Source organism: Chenopodium quinoa, unplaced genomic scaffold (genome assembly GCF_001683475.1).
Source record: "Chenopodium quinoa cultivar QQ74 unplaced genomic scaffold, ASM168347v1, whole genome shotgun sequence".
NCBI classification, from domain to species: Eukaryota; Viridiplantae; Streptophyta; class Magnoliopsida; order Caryophyllales; family Amaranthaceae; genus Chenopodium; species Chenopodium quinoa.
The window spans coordinates 469,571-490,857 of NW_018744348.1; the positions used below are offsets into that span (position 1 = coordinate 469,571).

Below are 21,287 nucleotides of genomic sequence, written 5' to 3' on the forward strand. Positions count from 1 at the left end.
TGTCAGCTAAAACAAGTAATAGTTGATTCCAAGGCCACGGGCATTGATGTTTTCTTTTATTCCCGTTTAATTAATCAAATTCCATATTTTTCCTTTCTTTATTCATTTTCCTAAAAAAGTCGCAAATATGAGAATTTTAACTAAGATCAAAGTAAGTACTCCATATAATATCATGCAAGGGCAAACATAACTAAATAAACGTGTCAAATAAAAAAAAACAGAGAAAGTATTATTTTTAATAGGAACAGTAAGAATGTTCAAAGCCATACGGTTGATCAAACAGTTGCGTTAACGAAAACATAAGAAGTATTAAAATGCTAGTTTCGTCAAAAAAATAAGTATTAAAATGCTAAGAAAAAAATCACCCAAATTAGAGGGTATGTTTCACGTCAAACGCAACGACCACTATCAAAGAGCACATGGCAAACGCAGAGCTCATGCATGTGCACATTAGCTTGTTTCAGCAGATAATTTGCGTTCAATTGTTCAAAGATGATCAACCTCTTGATGCCAGATACCGAGTTTGTAAGTCTGAATCCAGATGTTCTTGTTAATTTATACAGCTATTAACCAATGTGATCCATTCAGATTCGAAATACAGAGAGGTTGTTATAGTCTACAATAACACCCATAAAAATAACCATACTAAGTACTCGTAGATAAATAGACTAGTCAGTCGGGTAACAATGTAAAAGCAACTCAGCAAGTATATATTCCTGTCAAAGAACACTAAAATGATAGGCGTCAAAAATACTCTAGTGATTCTTTGAAGATGGGTATAACAAGTTTCACCATTCACTAAATAATCTGAAACACAATAATAACACATCTAAAAGAGTGAAGTTCCCTTTCCCTTCTTATCTCCACCGATCTCAAAGTGCTTGCAACGCTGCACAAACAACACCGTTGACACATATAGTCAGCAAAAACACAAATACATAACTACAAGACACAAGAATAAGATCATTAATCAGTATACTGAAACACAAACCTTGATGGGGTGCTGAGAGACATGCTTGCATGACTGGCACTGTAGCCTCAACACAATCTTCTTAGTTGTCTTGGCCTGTTGAGCAATAATACACGAGCTATGTCAATATACAATGCTGAGGTAACATTCAAGTTTTACATTAATCAAACAAAATAGTTACCTTCTTGTGAAAGACTGGCTTGGTCTGACCACCATATCCAGATTGTTTACGGTCATAACGTCTCTTTCCCTGGGCAGCCAAACTATCCTTACCCTTCTTGTACTGGGTCACCTTGTGCTGGGTGTGCTTCCCGCACTCCTTGTTCTTGCAGTAAGTCTTCTTCACCTTAGGTACATTCACCTGTCATCAAAAGACCAGTACGAATCAGACAAAGTTCTAAAAGATAACACAATTGCCAAAATCAACCAATTGAATGAGTAATTTGGATAGAAATACATATTAATATCAAACATCAGAGCAGGAAATACCAAAGCCCTCACCCCACAAGTCCCAATGAAAAAGAGAGTTAGTCTCAACAAGAAACTCACGGATCTTTGAGAGCTGCTATTCTATCTGATACTATTAATGGACTTCTCAAAGACGTAAGGAGTAGGATTAGATTACAATTGTCAATCCTACTAGCTATATCTAATACTAGTGCAGGTAAAATTCAGGGAGGTTTGCACTGAGAAACACAAAATTAAATGCAAATACATTTGCAGAAGCCACTTCAAATCTTATCGGATAAACTAAAGGCCTACGAAAGGGTTAAGTACAATAAAACCTAACATTGATAGGTTCTTTAACCAGTGTTAGCCGATGTGTTCAAATGTAACTTCAGTAAAATAAAGAGACAATCTCAAAAAATGTATACAGCACACCTAAAATTGTTCATAATAAGAAGATGGTATCTTCTATCGCGATAGATATTAATCTTAACATGTATTTATAAACAATGCACAACAACTAAGTAATTCATATATCAACACAGCGTATAACAAAACAACAGTTGCAGCAGAAACATTGATCAAATAAATAAGCTAGAAAATCAGAATCAGAATAATAATAAAGCATTACAATGTCGTGCAATTAGGATAAAAATGAGTCTAATCGATACTATTTGTAACTAAAACTAAGAGTTCTTCATGATCGTAAACAATCAAATGCTTCAAAATTTAAGCTACGAAACCAGTTCATTAGCAGGAATTACTAATAGTATAGCTTCGATTTATAGTATTCCGTATTACATAATTCAAACACTATATTGAAAGGAAAAAAATCGCACAAATCAAAGCAAAACTTAGTACAATTATACAATTTCCAGTTTCAAATATCTGTATAATCCAAAGATTATTTAATATCCAACATAAATTCAAACAAAAATCGCAAAAATCGAAGCAAAAATTAGTCTCATTCCACGAAATCTAACTTCTGTATATCAAAAATTAATAAAAAAAAAAAATATCCTCAAAAATTGATGATAGATGATAATCAAGCCGAAAAAGTGAAAATAATTCACTGATTTTTTTATTTTTTTTCAAAAAAATGAAACGAATCGTAAGATTAACAGCAAGAGAAATGAGAGAGTGAGTACCATTGTTGCAGGCGGCAGGAAGATCTGGTGTTGATAAACCCTAACAATGAAGAAGAAGACTCAAAGCATCATTTTGGGTGGTATTATTTTTGTATATATATGAGCCTAGTTCAGGGTTTCTGTAGTTGGGGAGGAATTGGGCTGAACAATATGGATCTGGGTATTTGAGATTAAAATGGGCTGAAATTCTTTTATTTATTGGATTAATGCCCATACACAAACTTTTAAAATAATCGGGTGTATAATAATTATTGTACATTCATTATAAATATAGCTTAAAATGATCAAAAGTTACCCTTGAAAATAAATAAAAACTAGATGTAAGCCCGTGCGATGCACAGTTTTTTTGTATTTCATTTTGTATATTATTTTGTAATTTCTTATTATCTTTTATATTAGAAGTAGAATATTTTTAAAAATTAATTTAAAAAATTAATTTTTTTTAATAGAATTAAAAAAATCTTTTGATCGATCTAAATGATTTTATTTAACCACCCGACGAATGAGATAATATTTTCATAGTTTATTTCAATTTAACAAATTCAAGTTTTGCATACTTGACTAATGAATAAGAATAATTTTTTTAAAAAAAAAAACAAACTTAAGTTGATTTTTCTGTTTCGTATGCTCAACAAAATATTATTCCAAAGCTTTACATAAACTTGTTTTTCCTAATAAATATTTCAATAAGAACATTAAAAAAATTACACATAAGCAAAATGTAAAAAAAATTATTAGATACACACAAATATATGTAAGAATATTATTAAAACCTAATAAAAAATATCGACATAATTGTTGCGAAATAGATCTAAAAATTGTAAATGTATAAAATTAAATCTATGCATTGGAATTTTTTCGTCATTAATTATTGAATCATTATTTTGTTGTCGATATGACAACGCGATATTGCTTATTATTTGGAACGACTGAAAAGTTTCTAATAGAGTAAACATTTCATAGTCTTCAATCAAGTTTGGACGAAAATGTTGAACACAATTGGCTTTAAATTGAGGCATGAACTTGTGTAATCACCCTGAAATTAAAAATAAGAAATTAAATTAATTTAATAAGTTGATTATGCAATCCAAATCACAATATTTGTTTTTAAAAATACCTCTTCATCCAATATTACCATATCCAGACTTATTAAGCTATTTTGTTTCCAGAAATTTAGTACATCAAACAGGTGAAAAACACGTACTTTGAATTTTTAATCATTTTTGCTCGAATTTAATTCTCTAATCTGCATGTAAAAACGAAATTCATCAAACAAAACATAAACATATGAAATTAAGCTAAAAAGTACCCTACCATTGATGACCTAAAACTGACATAAAATTACCAATACAAAATTCTCTAGATGCGAATTTTGTATAAATATGAAATTTTGTTGGTGTCGTATATGTGTCAATTTATAACAGAAGGTATAAAAAATTTAATTTAATTATGATTAATGAACAATTTTAATTTCTTATCATAAACACTATCAAAATTTATCTTATAATGATACTTTATCATTTAAATATAATTTTTTTTTCGGAGGTATTATTTAGTATTTGTGATATAGTGTCACAAGCTAGATTACGTTGGTAAAATTTGTGCACTTTTCTTTTTAAGAAATTTTTTTTAAAAAAAAAATTATTATAAGACAAATAAAGATAATGATAGATGAAAATTATTATAAGATAAATAAAGATAATGATAAATAAAATTTGTGGTTTTTCATCCACGTGGCATTAAAATTTTATAAGATAAATATCATATCTTATTCGCTACTTTTACCTACGTGGCGATACAATTTTTTTATGTGGCGTTAAAATTTTATAAGATAAATACCATACCTTATTCGCTACTTTTACCTACGTGGCGATACAATTATTTTATTCAAAATTAAAATACAAATCTAATTTATCATTGGACGAAATATTTACTTTTCTTATGTGGCGCCCTGAATGATTTCGAAAAATGCCTACTTTATTTATATATATTAGATTAGCCCAATATGCATAAAATTAACCCAATACAAATAAAAATTATATACGCTTTATTAGTAAAGAATCACATTTTAAATGACTAAAAATCAATTATTAGTGATTGAGTGTAACTAAATTACCTTTATAAAACTTTTCTTGTTATCTTTTTATACAAAAATTGTATTATGTTTAAAGTTACCCAAAAAAGAACAAAAAGTTACCCTAAAATTAGCTAAAAGTTACCTTTATATAGCTTGATGTACAATAATATTAGTGTAAATCGGGTTTATACAAAAGTTTTTCAATGTCCTAAACTAGCACTTTATAAGTTGGATCCAGGTTCTGTTTCTTTGGATTCAAATGAAATTTTTTTTTTTTTTTTTTTTTTTGTCCAAATGAGTTACAAGGGCATTGCAAATTACTAGTAGGGGGAAGAGTCATGGGGAGATTATTTTAAAATGTGATTTATTGTAGAGAAACTCTCAGTTTTTACCATTAAGTCAACAACTAATTAGTAGATTCGATTATATATGTGGTTGTAATAGTTTGAGCATGACTTATTGAAATAAATGCATGGGTATATGAGAAAATGTAGTAACTAGTGTGTGAAGGTAATTTCAATACAGAAATTTATAATGTGGTCTGTAAAAAATATACTTCCTCCGTTAACTATTATTTGTAACAAAGGAGGTGTTTGCGGACTCCTAGGCAAAATTTGTTTGTGAGTGTAAAATGAAGAGAGAAAAATTGAGTGCATGTGATAAGGAGAGAGATTGAGAGAAATGATAACCTTAAAAGGAAAGAAAACATTTGTTGCACATAATAGTTAGTGTTTCGGAAAAAAATGAGCTAACCGAACCTTGGAGGGGCGCCTGAGGACCTCAAATTAATTTGGGCCTTTAATGGACCTGCAAAATGAACCCCGGGCCCCGGGGGTGGACCCCGGGGCGAAGCCTCCGACGCCCAAGTTAGTCGCCAAACAATGCATATTTTGAGAGGAGTTTAGGTGAGAGAGTGGAGGAGTATGGTCATCTTAGATGATAAGAGTGACCTCGTTTACCTTTGACCCCTAGAGGGGTATATATAGGAGTACATAGTGGGTTTGTGAGCCCTAAAAGTACATATATGGGCCGTTGTAGGCCATATAGATGCATTTGACTTATTTGGAGCCTTGTAGACCTTTTTATGCCCTTTGGGCTTCTATGGGTAGAATTACCTAAGGCTAAAATGTGTATGACCATTTTAGTACCCAAACAGTTAGCATCCATTTAAAGTATATGTTGCAAATAATAGTTAACGGAGGAAGTATATGCAATGTATTTGAGAACAGTGCTCTGATAAGAATACCTTTGTTAGAGGTTTAGACATGGAGATAAGGAATTTAAAATAAATTATGTGAAGGTTGTTGCTATTGCATGTATAATACAAAAATAACCATGAGAATTATGGTTCGAACTATCTACTTATTTGACCCGCCATAGGTCATTCAAAACCTGCCTTGAGCATCATTAATAAAGGAGTACAAGACAAAATTCTTGAATTTGAAAGTATGAAATTAAAAGTCAAATTGAATCAAATCCATAAGAAGGTTTGCATCCACGATAGTAATAGGAACAATATTGAAAGTTGTTGGAGAAGGATAACTCACCCAGCTAGTAGATGGAGTTACAAATTTTGTAATAGATCTTTCAATTAACCAAATTACAGTCTACATCAATGAGTTTTAGGGAAGGTTATCGAGTAGACTTGGTTCTTAGTCGCATTTTTAAGACTTAAATTAGACGTATCTCCCTTATTCCTTACACACTAGTAGGAAATACAATTGTAAAAAACAATAGTGTCTTCATCACAATTCATTCTCAATTGCAAAGGTGTCTTACACTCTCAGCATTGATACACATTCTAACTCATGAAATCATGATTGAAATGACCCTTATTTCCAAATTTTGGCTCTTGAGTGTGCATAAATAATAAGATTATTTTTTGTGTTCGCACTTCTTCGTTAATCAAGTTGTGAAACTCTAAAAGCTATTTAAGTTTACTAATATAAAGAGAGACAATAGTAAAAACTTTTTAAAAAAACATTGATTATCACGGTTTGTTAGGGTAGCAAAGTAGAAGAGAAAGGGACGGAATGAAAGGAAGGAAAGGAAGAGGTGGGAATACGTAAAGCTACATTTCCCCTCAAATTCTTTTCAACATTAGACAAATTTGTGTTATATAGAAAGAGAGAAAATGAATCTTTCATTCCCTTTCTATTCCATCCCTTTCATTTCTCTTCCCCTCTAAGTCCAAACATAGTGTTAAAACACAATTCATTATGTTTTGTTATCAAAGTTAGTTATGATGAATTCAAGACCTGACTATGATTAGTCTCTTCACTTATTGTATTGAAAGTATTGGCATTACTCTCTGGGGCGCAAGATAACCTATAATATCAATTATTTATCCACAAAAGTATACAAGTTGGTATACTCGGAATAAACTAGTCAATTATTGTAAAAATTCAACCACAAATATAGGTGAATGTAGGGTGTGTTGAACAACAAATTTAGATAGCAATTTAGCTTTTGAAATAGTGTTGTTTCATTGTCCTTTTTTAGAGTAGTGATTGTCAAAAGCTACTAAATTTCCATTATTAAAATTACTTATTAGCAGGTTTTTTTTTTGGTCGAATATTTTCACCAAAAATAAAACTATTTTGACCGTTATACTACTTGCGGTACAATTTACTCGCAACAAATGACATGTTTACGGAAACCAAGGCAAAATATAGGAAGTATGATTATGGAAAAATAAGGGAATAACCCGCCACCACCGACACCACCAAGCATCACCGAGACCACCCACCACCACCACACGACATCACCGAAACCACCCAGCATCGAACCCCACGAACCTTGCATCACCAGCATCACCGATACACCCAGCACGATTTACCATCGACGCACCTAGCACGATCTACCACCGACGCACCCACAAACTACCATCTACCACCCAATGCACCCACAATATCGAAACCAACCGACCAACATCGAAACCACCAACCCACCAAAGCCCTCGATCGGAAACCCGCCAAGTTTGAAACCACAAGGTCGCTGATTTGAAACCACGAGGAAGGAGGAGATAGAAAACTCACTCTCTTTATTATTTACTAACAAACCCCGCCGCTCTTAAGACCACCAAGCCACCATGAAAATGAGGTTGGAGGAGGAGAGAGAAAATTAAAGGGGATGAGGGTTTAATTAATTAATTTTGAGGTTTAATCTAATGAAATCAGATTTGTAATTTAATAAGGTTATTTTTTTTAAAAAAAGGTAAGATTATATTGGTCAATTACAATCCAAAAAATCCTTTTAAAAAAGGAAAGAAACAAGTTTGTTGTGAGTAAATTGAACCATTCATTTTAGGAAATTGTTGCGAGTAAATTGGATTAGAGGTGGTATATAATATCCAAAAACTTTTGTATGGCCCCGATTTACAATAATTTTATTGTACATCGAATATTTTGCGAAAAATGACCCTTTTTTCTTACAAAAGTGACTTTTTTTTTTTAACAAAAGTGACCCATATTTTTTATTCACAAAAGTGACCCTTTTTTTTTTACAAAAGTGACTTTTTTTTTTTTTTTTTACAAAAGTGACCCTTTTTTTTTTTTTATAAAAGTGATCTTTTTTTTTCCTTCACAAAGATGACCTTTTTTTTTTCTTCACAAGAACAGAGTATCAAAATAAACAAAAATAAACACAAAATTAACAATAGTCATGAAAAATAGTATAATTACTCAAACAAATCAAAATAATAAAGATCCACATCACATAACAACAAAAATAAATTGCATGTGCATGTTACTATGCTCGATAATGTTAATGTTGCCAAGACATGCAAGATATTGCAACTAAGAAATACTTTTTATTCTCACCTGTGTAGGCTGTATTACTCGAATAATATAATTATATAATTGATGACGGGAAGGTTTTATTTCTGAGTTGAAGAATCCGATGCATAAAAGCAACATATTATGTTTAAGCTTTGATTCTTAAGCTCCGCCATGACGGGAAGTTAATTCATTACTCCTACTGGACTGCCATACCTGTAGTCTGGTAGCAACTGCTATGCCTTTGTTTGATTTGCAGGTTTTGAAGAGTTGTGTGGGTGTTTGAGGTGGTGGCGGTGGTGGTGCGGCTGATTTAGGTGTTGACTTCATTGCTTAGAGTTGAGGTAAGTGAGAAAAAATTAAAGTTGTCCAACCCGAATTACACTAATTTAGTGTAAATTGGATGTTATTAAATATTTGTGTATAATATCTACCTATTGGCATTCGATATCCACTAACATCTAACTCGACTCTTAGTAATTTTGTCGAACTTGTTAGTAGCGTAAATTCGGGTCATTAGGTTGGATTTGGCCAAATCTATCTAGGTTAAGTATAGATCGAGTTTAATTCGCGTTAAATCATAGTGTTAATCCAAATCGAATCCCAAATCAAATTACTTCCAAATCAGGTTGAATTTAGTTAGATCGAGTCAGTTTTTGACATCGCGCCAATACCAAAGACTAAAGTCAAACTTGGAAAAGCAGTTGTTGACCAACAGTAGAACACAACAAAAGACGGAATAAACCCCAACCAAATAAACGTTTCCACACTTTCACTTCCCGCTGCTTGGAATTTCATTCGTCACTCACCCATTAACACTTTCTCTCCATTTCTTAATCCTGTGAGTTCTTTATTCCATTTTTTCCCCATAATTCTTACTTTTTTTTTGTATAGTTCTTCTGCAATTTTTAGTTTGATCTCGTTTATTGTTAAAATTATTTAAATTTTGTTACAATTTGTTGATTTTAGGGCTAATTTTAGTTGTAATTTTTAGGGTTGATTTTCAGAAAATGGATGGAGATGCGTTAACAGAGCAAGAAACTGCGCTTTATGATCGTCAAATTAGGGTATGGGGTGCTGATGCTCAACGAAGGTATACCCAAATTGATTATTATTAATATTAATGTTAATTTTGCTGTTATTTTATAAATTCATGATTATGATTGATTTTAATATGCTTAATTGTGTGCAATGTTTTGAACAAAATTTAACTCTGAATATTAGTGAATTAACTTAAATGTTTTGTAAGAAAATTGTTCGAATTGTGTCTAATATAACTCATGCTATACTTTTAGGAGATGCCCACATGAATATGCATAGTTTTCTGGTAATTTTAAGTAAAGTTGTTTGTTTTTGTGCAAAATTTGTTTGGTGTTAGCTATATTTGTTAGGAGTAGAAATATGCTTGTAAAGATCATTAATACATTGTTGGAGGGAGTGTGTTTGTTTTGTCAAAGTAGAATGTTTATCAGCAGTTTACACACGAAGGAGATACTCATATGGTGTGATATGGATAATGCATTGTTTTCTGGTATTTTAAGTAAGATTGCGTGTTTTGTGAAAAATTGCGTGGTTTTATTCAAGTTTGTGAGGGATTGAAAGTTCTTACCAAAGGTCACAACTACATTTTCATGATCTTCTAAAGATGGGTTCATTTTATTGGAGGAGGTAGTGTTTTTATTGATAATGATTATTGACAGTTTACACATAAATGCTTGTAAGTTTGATGATTGATTGGTTTTGTGTTGTAGGCTGAGTAAAGCCCATGTGCTGGTTGGTGGGATGAAGGGAACAGTTGCTGAGGTTTCTTTCTTATCCTTTGTGAATTTTTTCTTCATGCAAAAAACGAAGATGTTACAAATATTTTATATGCTGGTGTCATTGAGTACATTGCAGGTCTGCAAGAACATTGTGTTAGCTGGTGTTGGAAGTCTTACATTAGTGGACGATAGTCCAGTGACGGAAGAAGCGCTGAATGCTAACTTTTTAATAACTCCAGATGAGAAGCTCTTTGCAGGGCGCTCTATTGCAGAGGTTTGTTGCGACTCTTTGAAGGATTTCAACCCAATGGTTCATGTCTCTGTGGAAAAAGGTATGCAATTTGGGAAATACCGTGTACCTTATTTATGCTCTTTCTTTTATTCTGTTCAAGTTCTATAATTTATCTGTTGTTGGTTACTGTATTGGGTTTCATGAAATTCAGAAAAGACACTTAGTTGTTAAGTTTTGAACTTTGATTTCTTTTGTAAAACAAGAGTTTGGGTTGTTGGCTAATCTTACTCCTTGCGACGGAGTTGTAGCCAAATATAGCTGTAGCTATGTAGCAGGGCCTTTCTAAAAGATTTAGGAATGTAATTAAAGCAGAACCGTGTAAATTATCAGTTTTAGTTTGTTTATTTAATGTGTGATAAGTAATAATATACATATCCTTCTATTATTTGATTGTAAAAGAGAATAACAAGTTTAATGAAGAACTAAAAAGTTTTTATTTTTTTTATTTTAGATTAATTCCATCAGTTTTGAAGGGAAAACTAAATAGTCCAAATATAACTTGAATATTTCCTTACTCGTATAAAACAAACATAGTATAACTTAGACATCTAAAGTTTTCTGCACTTTATCAGAGTTTGCCTCTTGAAATCCAAGTTCTCAAGACACACTGTTGGTCAATAATGTCAAGTTTTTATTCCATAAGAGAGCCATAGCTTGCTGATTAGCCATATTGACAAAAGGGAGAAGCTGTTTTATTTGGACTCTCCGTTTCATTAACAGTTTTCATGATGGAAAGTTTACCTTTATTTCGGTTATCTATTAGTTTTAAGGATTATAGTCAAGCTTATACATCCAACTGTCCAAGCAAACTGTTGGACATGCATATGAGAAGATCTTGTCATCATAAAATGGATAGTGTAGTGTATAGAGACACTTAGACTTTTAGTTAAAGTTATCTGCTTTTGACTAAGCCATGGCATGGACTGTTTTGTAACTTTCTTCAGCCAGAAAGCCTGACACTATTTTCAAGGTTGCTTCACTTGGTCCTTGACCTCAAGTCTATCAGTCTATGACATTTTACTCTGAATAATAGATCATGACAACATTTTGGCACGTGTTATTGCTTGTATAAAATTGTTAATGTGGCCACGGTATCTTGGTTTGACAGAATGATGTTGTGGTGATGACAACAAGAATGTTGCTCATAACTTTGACTTGTTCATTATGGAAGGTATTGTGAGAGAAATGAGGGTTGCATGTTTCTCAGGAAGGAGGTGAGTAATGACAAGAGCAAGGTTGGTCATACCTTCGACTTGTTGATTAAGAGGAAGGAGGTTTACATGTTTCTCTGGAAGGAGGGGAATTTTTAGTGCATGGCAATACAGGTTGAGTTGTGAGGCATAAAGGTGGAACCTTTGCCGACTATAATTACTCCCTTTGTTTTTATTAATTTGGTTTTCACCTTTCCAATACACAACTTTAACCATTACTTTCTTTTGTTGATTTATAATTAAAATTATAAAGTTGATGTTTTGAAAATATACGTTGGGACAAATTCAATAATATTTGTTTTTATATATTTGTGGAAAATTATAGTCAATGCAAGACATATGAGTAGTTTAAATGTTAAAGTGGAACAATTAATCAACAACAAAGGGAGTGTTCTACTATTTTTGTGATGTTGCTGAACATTATAGGAAGGGTTTAGTCATCTAATGGATAATTTAGCAGGTGGACAGGTATCTGTTTTACTTTTCAGTATTGATTTCGCTTGGAATTTTGGAATCAAGACTCCACCTCAAAATATTGGATTTAATTAGATAAGAAAGAATGTCCTCTTTTAAAGTTACAGTATCGAAGAGTTGCATCAATGGTCATTGCTAATTCTGCCGGGAGTCAAGGAAGTTAAAGAAGCTGTCAAGGACACAAGATAGGGTTCTCTTTAGCTCTTGTTAGTATTTAGGGAATTGGATAATATGACTCTTTGAGAACAAGGTTTTGCTGATTTCTGCCTTCATATTCAGAAATTACTAAAAGCAAGCTACACTAACTATCCAACTAATTTATTTGTATCAAACTATCATTTATCCAAGTGATAAGTTTCTCTTCGGAGTTCCAAACTTTCAATTGATATAACCCATATAGGTTTTCTGGTGAGAAGGTTTATAATAAAGTTTATACTTGCAGGTGACTTGTCAAGTCTCAGTACAGATTTTTTTGAGAAGTTTGATGTTATTATAGTCAGCAATTCCTCTCTAAGCACAAAGGTAGACTAGACATATTTCATTGCATATTTTTCTGTGTAGTTTGTAGCACCCCAAGATGTTCTGCATCTTCATGTAATATTGATGGCACTTGACATACATTCTTCTTCCTGTTGGTGCTCTCTAATTTCAGAAAGCAATCAATGAGAAATGCCGGAAGTTGTCGAAGCGCATTGCATTTTATTCAGTTGATTGCCGTGACTCTTGTGGTGAGATATTTGTTGATCTGCAGGACCATTCTTGTACAAAGGTTAGCTCTTGCTTTTTGGATTGCAGATGTAAATTTTGTCATTGCGTATTTACGTCATATTTACAAGGGTCAGTTATCTATGTTATGTAAACTGGTTTGTCTGTAGAAAGACTAGCCTTGTCTTGAGTGTGAAAATTCTGCCTATGCTAATGCTGTTCTAGTCCAACATTTTAGGCTATGTTCTGTTCAGCTTATTTTTTTCTGTACTGGTGAGAAATGTTTTGATTAAGTCTGAACTTCTTTTGTTTTAACTTATCTTGAATTATTAGAGCTTATTTAGTCAATAAAAAGACAAACATGTCAAACAAACAGGGATTTAATGATAGTGATATTGTTGTTCTTGAGGAAGGGATCTTCTTCTACTTTCTTTATGTTGTGATTTCCACTGTCTTTAATAGGTATCAACATTAACAGGTTTGATTATTTTTCTCAGTATTATTTTTTTTATTTTTTTAAATAATTTTTGGTTATTGATGATTAAAGAAAATTTTGATTTAAATAATACATTAGCAAGTGTGAAATCAGAAATGTTGCAAGTAAAAAAAAAAAAAAGTATAATACCACCTCCACCTGGAATCTATAATCTATCTATAATATTATTAAAACTCAATGGGATAATATGGTGTCACCACGTGTTATCCTTATTTTAATAAATTTGGCGCCACATGAGCAATGACATGTCATGACCTATTCATCACTAAATACCAAAATTCAATGCAAATTTATTATTGAAATATAATTTGAACCACAAACTTAAGAATGGCATTTACTAGCACATTATAAATGCCTTTTACAGAGTAATACTTATTGTGCTTAATAGTTAGATTTAAACTGCATGTTGTAACTTTTTAATTTGAATGTGATGCTCTTTATTTCACAACTTTTAACTCTCCGTTCTATTAATATTACAACAAGGATGAAATTACGCATCCCAAAGCACATTTTATATGTTAAATATTTACAATTGTGTAAGAGTAAAATTTATAAAAAGTTGATATTATAAAAGTATTTTATGAGACGATTTCAACAAGATCCCACATGACTATATTTTGTTAACGTATTAATGATATTATATGGTCAAACAAGAGTGATGAATAGTACAAAAAGTCCATTGTTGCAATATTAATAGAACAGAGGAAGTATTAACTACTCAATATATTATTGTTTTATTAATTATTATTCAATTAATAAGCAAACTTAAATTCATTTTTTAATTTCAACTTCAATTCAGTATTGAAATTTTATAACCGTTGATGGGCATCAAATATTCCCACCATATATTTTTTTGTTTACTCCCTTTAATGTCTAATCAAATTGACGAATTAAAATATTCAATATTGATTTTTTAAAAAATAACTATAAAACAATACAAGTAATGACCCAAAAACTAGTTTTTTATTTTATTTATTATTTTTTTTAAAGGTCGGTACAATTATATTAAGAAACTAGGTCAAATTTGATTGTAACAAACTATTCATTTAACTTTTTTTTTTTCCTTTCTTTTTCTTTAAGTAGTTAATGACTATTACATTATTAATTTATGTTCTCAAAGCTAAGAAAGGTATAAAATATTCGTACAAATTTTGACATTTTTAAAGGAACAATAAGCAAATATATATATATATATATATATATATATATATATATATATATATATATATATATATTTTGGTATTCGTATCTTTTTTCCTTCAATTTGCTGTAAATGGTGTTATTCTTTATCCTTGCAGAAACAGGTCAATGAGACTTTTGAATGCCGCCTGCAGTATCCTAGTTTTGCGGTATGCTTCAATAACCATTCAGCTAATAAGTACTAGAAAACATGGAATTGGGTTTCTTACCATCTCTTCCCTGCTCCAGCTCCAGGGGTCAAAAATTTGGGTGTCATGAAATAATGTTGTAACTCATTATTAAGATGTCTCTTATGGCAGGAAGCGATTGCAGTACCATGGAAGAATCTTCCTAAGCGAGTCTCCAAACTTTTCTTTGCCATGAGAGGTATGTAATTGTTTTTCTGTTTGGCTTCTACTTTGTGTTTTTATAGATACTGTTGCTGTTGAAGCCATTCTTCTTCATCATACACTCCAAATACTTAGATCTGTTACTGTTCATTGCTGTGATGTGTGGTCGTGTGGATTGGCTTTTTTGGCTGCCAATCTGTCATTGACCAATTATGGACTGATATAGGCTTGCTGGTTTTGTTATTAGTGTTTAATTGCTTTTAGAATGTAACTTTTTCCAGCATGCAACTTCTATTCATTAAGAATATCTTTTTTTTGTCAATGATATCTGGATTAGTACACGTTAAGTGTGATTTCGTTAGGCATTTGCTTTTTTGGAAGATCGTAGTATATGTTTGTTTGGAAAATTTCATTTGTATTATCTTCAAACACAAAACATTTTTCCCATTGAATTTTCTCTATTTTGAGTGAAAAAATTAGTAAATTTTTAATTTCTTACCTGGCATCAGCTCGGGCACAGCCTTTTTTCTGGTGGAAAGGGGGGCTGGGGCTTGGCTTTCTCTTTTCTTGTTGGCCTTTTTTTGTATTGTATACGAGTGTAAGTAGATTAATCTTTAACACTATGTTTGGATAGAGAGAATTAGAGAAATGAAGGGAAGGGAAGAAAAGAGAAAGGGAAGGATGCATCATCCTTTTTTTGGATACCTAATGCAAGGAGGGAAGGAGAGGGAAGTGGAAGGATCCATTTTCCTTCTAATAAATCAAATCTCTCCATTGTTGGAGAGATTTGGAAGCAAAATGGATGTTCACCTTTCCCCTCCCCTCATCTCCCTTTCCCTTTCCTCTTTTTCCTTCCTCTCCCTTTCCCTTCACTATTGTTATCCAAACATAGTGTAAATATATTTGAATGGTCTTCATTTTGGGTTCAAAGGCCAATTTAGAATAGCTCACTTTGGCAGGATGAGGATAAAAAAGTCAAATTTACTATTTATACTTTTTAGGGCCATCTGTTCTTTACTTTACATTAGCAAAGGAACATATTATTTTTGAATTCTGACCTCCATTATCCAATAGAGCTTTTTGACTTATAAATGACAATACGAGCAGATCCCGTTACCTCTAATACACTGCCTGAACTCAGGTTGCCTGAATATATGAAAATATTCACTGACAATATTATTGGGTTGCCAAGCAAGTAGCAGATTGCCAGCTATCTTTTAGCCACTTGTGTTACTGCTTAAGTGCTTGTGTATAAAACACTTAATGGTCTGAAAAACCTATGTACAAGACACTTGCATATTTGGTGTACAACTAGATACTTTCAATGACTGCCATTGTTTGACACCTGATGAACGTCTGTTTCACCCGGAGTTCAGCAAGAGGATGTTTAAAGAAAATAAAGATTACGAACGGAGGGGATTTTGTTGTCCTGGAACAAGGGAAATAGCTTGTTTGTCCGAACTCCTTCCCTCTGAACTGGTCTTGAAGCCTTAAATTTTGATGTGAGAATATCCAGAAAGTGGGTGGTCACAGAGAATATTGGCGCTTTCTGGTGATGATAAGTTGCAGTTTAGCTATTGATGACTGGCATGGGTAGAGAGGGAGTCTAAGGATTGAAGAGGAGAGAGAAAATGGTATGGTTTATTTGAGGTTTCCTTGGAAACCATAATATTGGTTGTGCTTGAAGCCTTGAACTTTTCATTCTATTTTTATAGGTTTCACGCCAAGCAATTTTTTTATTCAACAACCCAGTAATAGAATGCCAAATAAGTAGTTAATAGGCTTAACTTTCATTTGTTTGGCAGCTATTCCAATCAATATTAGCTGCATGTGTTTTAACCCCCCCCCCCCCCCTCTCCTGGATAAAGACCACTCTTTAGCTCCCTCGTACCCTTCTTTGCTGACAAGGTTGATATTGGAGATGTACACCTGGAGATGTGTACTTTCATCTGAGGTCGGATTATCTTGTCAAATGTACTTAAATGTGGAATCATGACATCAAAATGTGGGATTTTGACTGCGAGACAGCATCTATGAGACAGAAGAGGCTGGGAAACCCTTGACAGGAGATAAGTAAGTGGACTACACTTGGAGCCAACCATATACAGGGGTACATTGTGTTAAGTGAAAAAAGAACTAAAAATTGTGAAGTCACCCTTTTCTTTATTTTCTTTTTGGGTACGGGTGATTAGTATTAGGCGTCTGTAGCTGAAAGTGAATATACCTGGACTCGGAGACAGGCCAAAACTGGGCTGCCATTTCTGAAAAAGTACTCAACACTTTGTGGCTGTGTGCAAGTGTTGGTTTGTTATTGTCATATGTATGTCCATGAATTGTTTGAGACTATTGAGTGTTTTAATTGACATGATACAAAAATAGATAAAGGCTTTGAGGTGTTTGAGCTATTTTGATTTTTTTTGAAATATTTTGTCAATTATTTTTTTTAAAGGTGGGAATACATAGGTCTTTTCTCAAGCAAAATTATGAATTGTTTGAGTGTTGTTTTCATTGCCAAGAAAAAAAAATTAATCTGAAGGCCTTCAGCCTTTTTGATTTCTCCGTAAGATTTACATAAATTGCTCTTGTCAAAAAACGAAAAAAGATATATATAAAGTGAGATATTAAAGAGCTTCTTTGATCCCAACACATCCTCAGCGACTTTCTACTATTACTCCCATCTTTATCTGCCAAACGAAGATTGTAGCTTATTTACTCTTTGCCACTTTGAGATGTTGAGGTTTGCTGATATCTATATCTTTTTCCATCTTTATCTAATGGTCAGTCATAGAAAAGTTTGAGGAGTCAGAGGCACGTTCTTCCGGTGAAATCTCACTTGCTGATCTTCCTAATGTTCTGAAGTTAAGGAAGGAACTCTGTGAAGCACAGGTATGCTAGAAGTCTCAATTACTTGTAATGATCTGCCAATTTGTAATATTAACTTCTTCTATCTGTTACAGCTGTTCAATGAATCTCAAATTCCCGACTCCCTCCTTGAGAGATTGCTGCTGGGTAAATTGGAGTTTCCTCCAGTTTGTGCCATTATTGGTGGGATTCTTGGACAGGTAACTAAAACAACCATTCTTCTTTTGACTGTTTTAGTTGTTTGTTCATCAGTTATTATTATAGTTTCTAATTTTTCTTCTACAATTTGGCATTCGAATCTTAGGAAGTCATTAAAGCTATATCATGCAAAGGAGAGCCAATCAAGAATTTCTTCTACTTTGATGCCATGGATGGTAAAGGTGTAATCGAGGATATATCAAATCCCAATTCTGCTAGTTGAGTAGTTCACTGTAACTTAAAGCACCGCATAAGGTATTAGGGTGGTTTTGTTTTCCTTCAACTTTAGTTAGATTGAATGATGCTTTAGGGAAATAGCACAAATTAGCGGAGAAAATGCAGCTTCATTTGTTGCTCTGATTATCAGCTGGAAAACTTTCCACGCTTTGATGTTGAAGTGGCTGAAAATGAGCCTCGCATTTCTCGTAGGATCTAACTGTGATTATTCTCTGAGGATGTTAAGGTGTACTACCGGGTGAAGAAGGGAAGTGTTTTTTGCGCAATTGTTTCTCCTAATACTTACCAATGTGATTAATGTGATTTTAGGCTATGTGATTAACTTATACGAAGTATTCGTTTAACTTAATTTTTGCCGAACTTTTGCATAACTGGATTCATGTTTTGTTGAACTTTTTTTTTTTTTTTGAATAGATGTTATGTTGAACTTAATCTTGTTGAAAGTGTGCTAAATCTATGTTTTTGTTAAAATTAAACTAATTTTTTTTGCTTAAATACATATAAATTTCCTTAAAGGAGAACAAAGCCTTAACAATCTAATGTAGATCTTTCTGATATAAATATTAGCCATTATTATTTTAAATTAATCTATTGCTGTAAAATGTTAATGAAATTACTCGTTAATCTATCAAAGTCGTCTAATCTTATGTCGAAGGACAACGAGGACAACATATTAGAGCATCGTTAATGGTTAGCTCCTAATAGGCTCATCAAATAGGTTTCATTGGTCAAGGGCTTTTAATGCTTCATTTAGGGTGCGTTCTATTCACCTGATTTTTACTTATCTGAAATTTTCTGAATTTATGTGATCTTATCTTAACTTATTAACCCTTATTAGATTTTATTTAAGTTATAAATTAAACTTGGGTATCCCCGATTAACCTTTATCACAACTTATATGAACTTATCTTATCTGAACTTATCAACTCTGAAATAAGTAAAAATAAGGTAAACAGATCAGGGCCTTAAACACTAATGGTTAAACTAGTAGCTTGGAACCTCGGCGAATTACAAGTAAATTTGTATCTACATCATTGTGATATTCTTAGCAATTCTAATTTGGTTATTTAGAACTTAAAATTATAACTTAATTTTGTTTAATTAGCGGTGGTTATTATATTAGAATTGATGATTTCCTTGACTGTAAGTTTGAAATGACAGTTTCCCTCTGAGCAATTCACGAGTTCATATGTTACAGTATTAAATAAATTTCACCAACAATCTAAAAAAGGATTAATTGAATTAAATCACACTTGAAATAGTCACCAGCTAGGGCAGCCACCTTAGCTTATACGGACTACTCCGTATGAACTATGAAGTATGTAAATAATTATTCTTCGTATATTAGGGTTTGTTTGGCATCATTTTTGGTTTTTAATTTCCTGTTTTTTTGAAAACCAAAAACCAAAAACAGGAAACAAGAAAAAGGTGTTTCCACTTTTCTGTTGTCAGTTTTCAAAATTATTATAATTTTAATATGTTTAAATAATTTTTGATTCATTATGGGACATATATCCTATACTTTTAAAAAACAAAAAACCAAAAAACAGAAAACCATAGCAATGCCAAACGAACAAGATTTAATTTTCTTAGCGCGCCATGTAGGATAATAAATATTAGTTATGGCATCAAATAAGAGATTATTATTTTCTTTTAGAATTAAATAATTCAAATGCCATGTAAGAAAAATTGGCGAATGAGATTTTTTAATTTAAACTAATTAAATATAGAATATTATCTTTTGATATTAGAAATTTTATTTAAATATGTAACAAATTTTAACACATAAATAAAAAAAATGTTTTAAAATTCAAACAAACCGTGCATCGCACGGGCTTCATCTAGTGTTACTTAAATTGGTATTAATTTAGGAATGCTTGACAAAATCACTTCGATCGGTGTAATTAATGTTAATTTTAATTTAATCTTTCAACTTTTAGGTAGAGTTTATCTAACGCTTTTAGGGCAATCGTTAGCTTTTGCCATATATTTTCAAAAGAAAAAGGGTGAAATAATTACTCTATCATTGAACAGTTGTATAATAAATCCAACAAATTTGACTACCTTGGACGTTAAAGATCTTATAGCTAGGAGCATGCCGTTGGACATTTAAAGAGAAGTAATCACAACAAATTTTAGAAAATTAAACTTCTTAACAATATGATAAGATTACATTCAAATAAATCCCTTTTTTTTTTAAAAAAAAAAGTATAAATATTAAGAACGTGGGAGGTTAATTATAAATTCCATAAAACACCAAAGTATAATTAAATCCCTTGATAATGGGAGAAAATACAAGTGAAAAAGAAGAGAAAAAATCCATAAAATCATCCGCAAAACTCATGCAAAAGTTGAAAACCCTTGAAGAAGAATTTCAAAAATTCATACAAACATCCTCAATAACAAAAAAATGTAACACTTTTGATAACCTAGTAGAATTTGGTAGTTCTCCAAGAAATCTTATGACTGCCTTTCAACAACACCCTACAACAACAACAAAAGATACATTTTCATATTGTTCCCCTTCAACTATAATTTCAGGAAGTAGTGGTGAAGTTTGGAGGGTCAGGGACAATGAATTGGCTATAGAGGAGGTCATTAGAAGGGATCGAAAACTCGGGTTTGAGACCGGGAGGCTTCGAGGGAGGCGGCTTTTCGAGGATGATAGTGATGTAAGTTATGATGGTGAAGATATTCATAGTGTTTGTGATGAGATTAGTGAAGTGAAGGAAGTGAATGAGGAGTTTAGGGAAGTTGGTGATGTTAAAAGTCATGGAATTGGTAAGTTAGTGTTGAATATTGTTGTTTTTTTGGTGTTTGTTTTAGTTTGTTTTGTAATTTTTGGTAGATTTGATGAACATGTTAGTGAAGTGAAGATGGTTGTAATCCCAACTTGATTTTTATACTCGTATTATTGTTTCTTAGAGTAGAGTAAATTAGATCTTGTATTTTTGCCTAATTTTCATCATATTTAATTTATGATTGTTTTCCATTCAAAAAAATAAAATAAAATAATGATAATAATAATTTGTTTGAACCCTTTTGAATTTATTAGGGTTTGTGTTTGGAAACTAGGGATAGTTGAGAGCTACTAGCACGTTTATG

General features: G+C 32.1%; 2 protein-coding genes across 2 annotated transcripts; one reads left to right on the forward strand and one right to left on the reverse strand.

Annotated features, from left to right (window-relative positions):
* Nucleotides 1-596: 596 nt before the first annotated feature.
* On the reverse strand, nt 597-2,713 carry LOC110696290 (60S ribosomal protein L44-like). The gene is made up of 4 exons (XM_021873575.1): nt 2,566-2,713; nt 1,152-1,331; nt 992-1,066; nt 597-889 (listed from the first exon to the last, which is right to left on the reverse strand). Exons 1-4 carry the CDS (start codon nt 2,566-2,568, stop codon nt 830-832), a joined length of 318 nt encoding a protein of 105 aa, XP_021729267.1. The 5' UTR covers nt 2,569-2,713; the 3' UTR covers nt 597-829.
* Nucleotides 2,714-9,149: 6,436 nt separating this feature from the next.
* LOC110696292 (SUMO-activating enzyme subunit 1B-1-like) lies at nt 9,150-18,542 on the forward strand. The gene is made up of 11 exons (XM_021873576.1): nt 9,150-9,259; nt 9,413-9,511; nt 10,170-10,221; nt 10,315-10,510; nt 12,598-12,677; nt 12,808-12,924; nt 14,655-14,705; nt 14,856-14,922; nt 17,668-17,771; nt 17,843-17,947; nt 18,052-18,542. Exons 2-11 carry the CDS (start codon nt 9,429-9,431, stop codon nt 18,166-18,168), a joined length of 972 nt encoding a protein of 323 aa, XP_021729268.1. The 5' UTR covers nt 9,150-9,259; nt 9,413-9,428; the 3' UTR covers nt 18,169-18,542.
* Nucleotides 18,543-21,287: the final 2,745 nt, after the last annotated feature.

Coding starts and splice junctions, on each gene's coding strand:
- LOC110696290 (XM_021873575.1), bottom strand. Junction 1,067..1,151: donor AGCCAGTCTTTCACAAGAAG/GTAACTATTTTG, acceptor ATTGCTCAACAG/GCCAAGACAACTAAGAAGAT. Junction 890..991: donor TCTCTCAGCACCCCATCAAG/GTTTGTGTTTCA, acceptor TTGTTTGTGCAG/CGTTGCAAGCACTTTGAGAT.
- LOC110696292 (XM_021873576.1), top strand. CDS start 9,429: ATGGATGGAGATGCGTTAACAGAGCAAGAAACTGCGCTTTATGATCGT. Junction 12,678..12,807: donor ATTCCTCTCTAAGCACAAAG/GTAGACTAGACA, acceptor CTCTAATTTCAG/AAAGCAATCAATGAGAAATG. Junction 17,772..17,842: donor AGGAACTCTGTGAAGCACAG/GTATGCTAGAAG, acceptor TATCTGTTACAG/CTGTTCAATGAATCTCAAAT.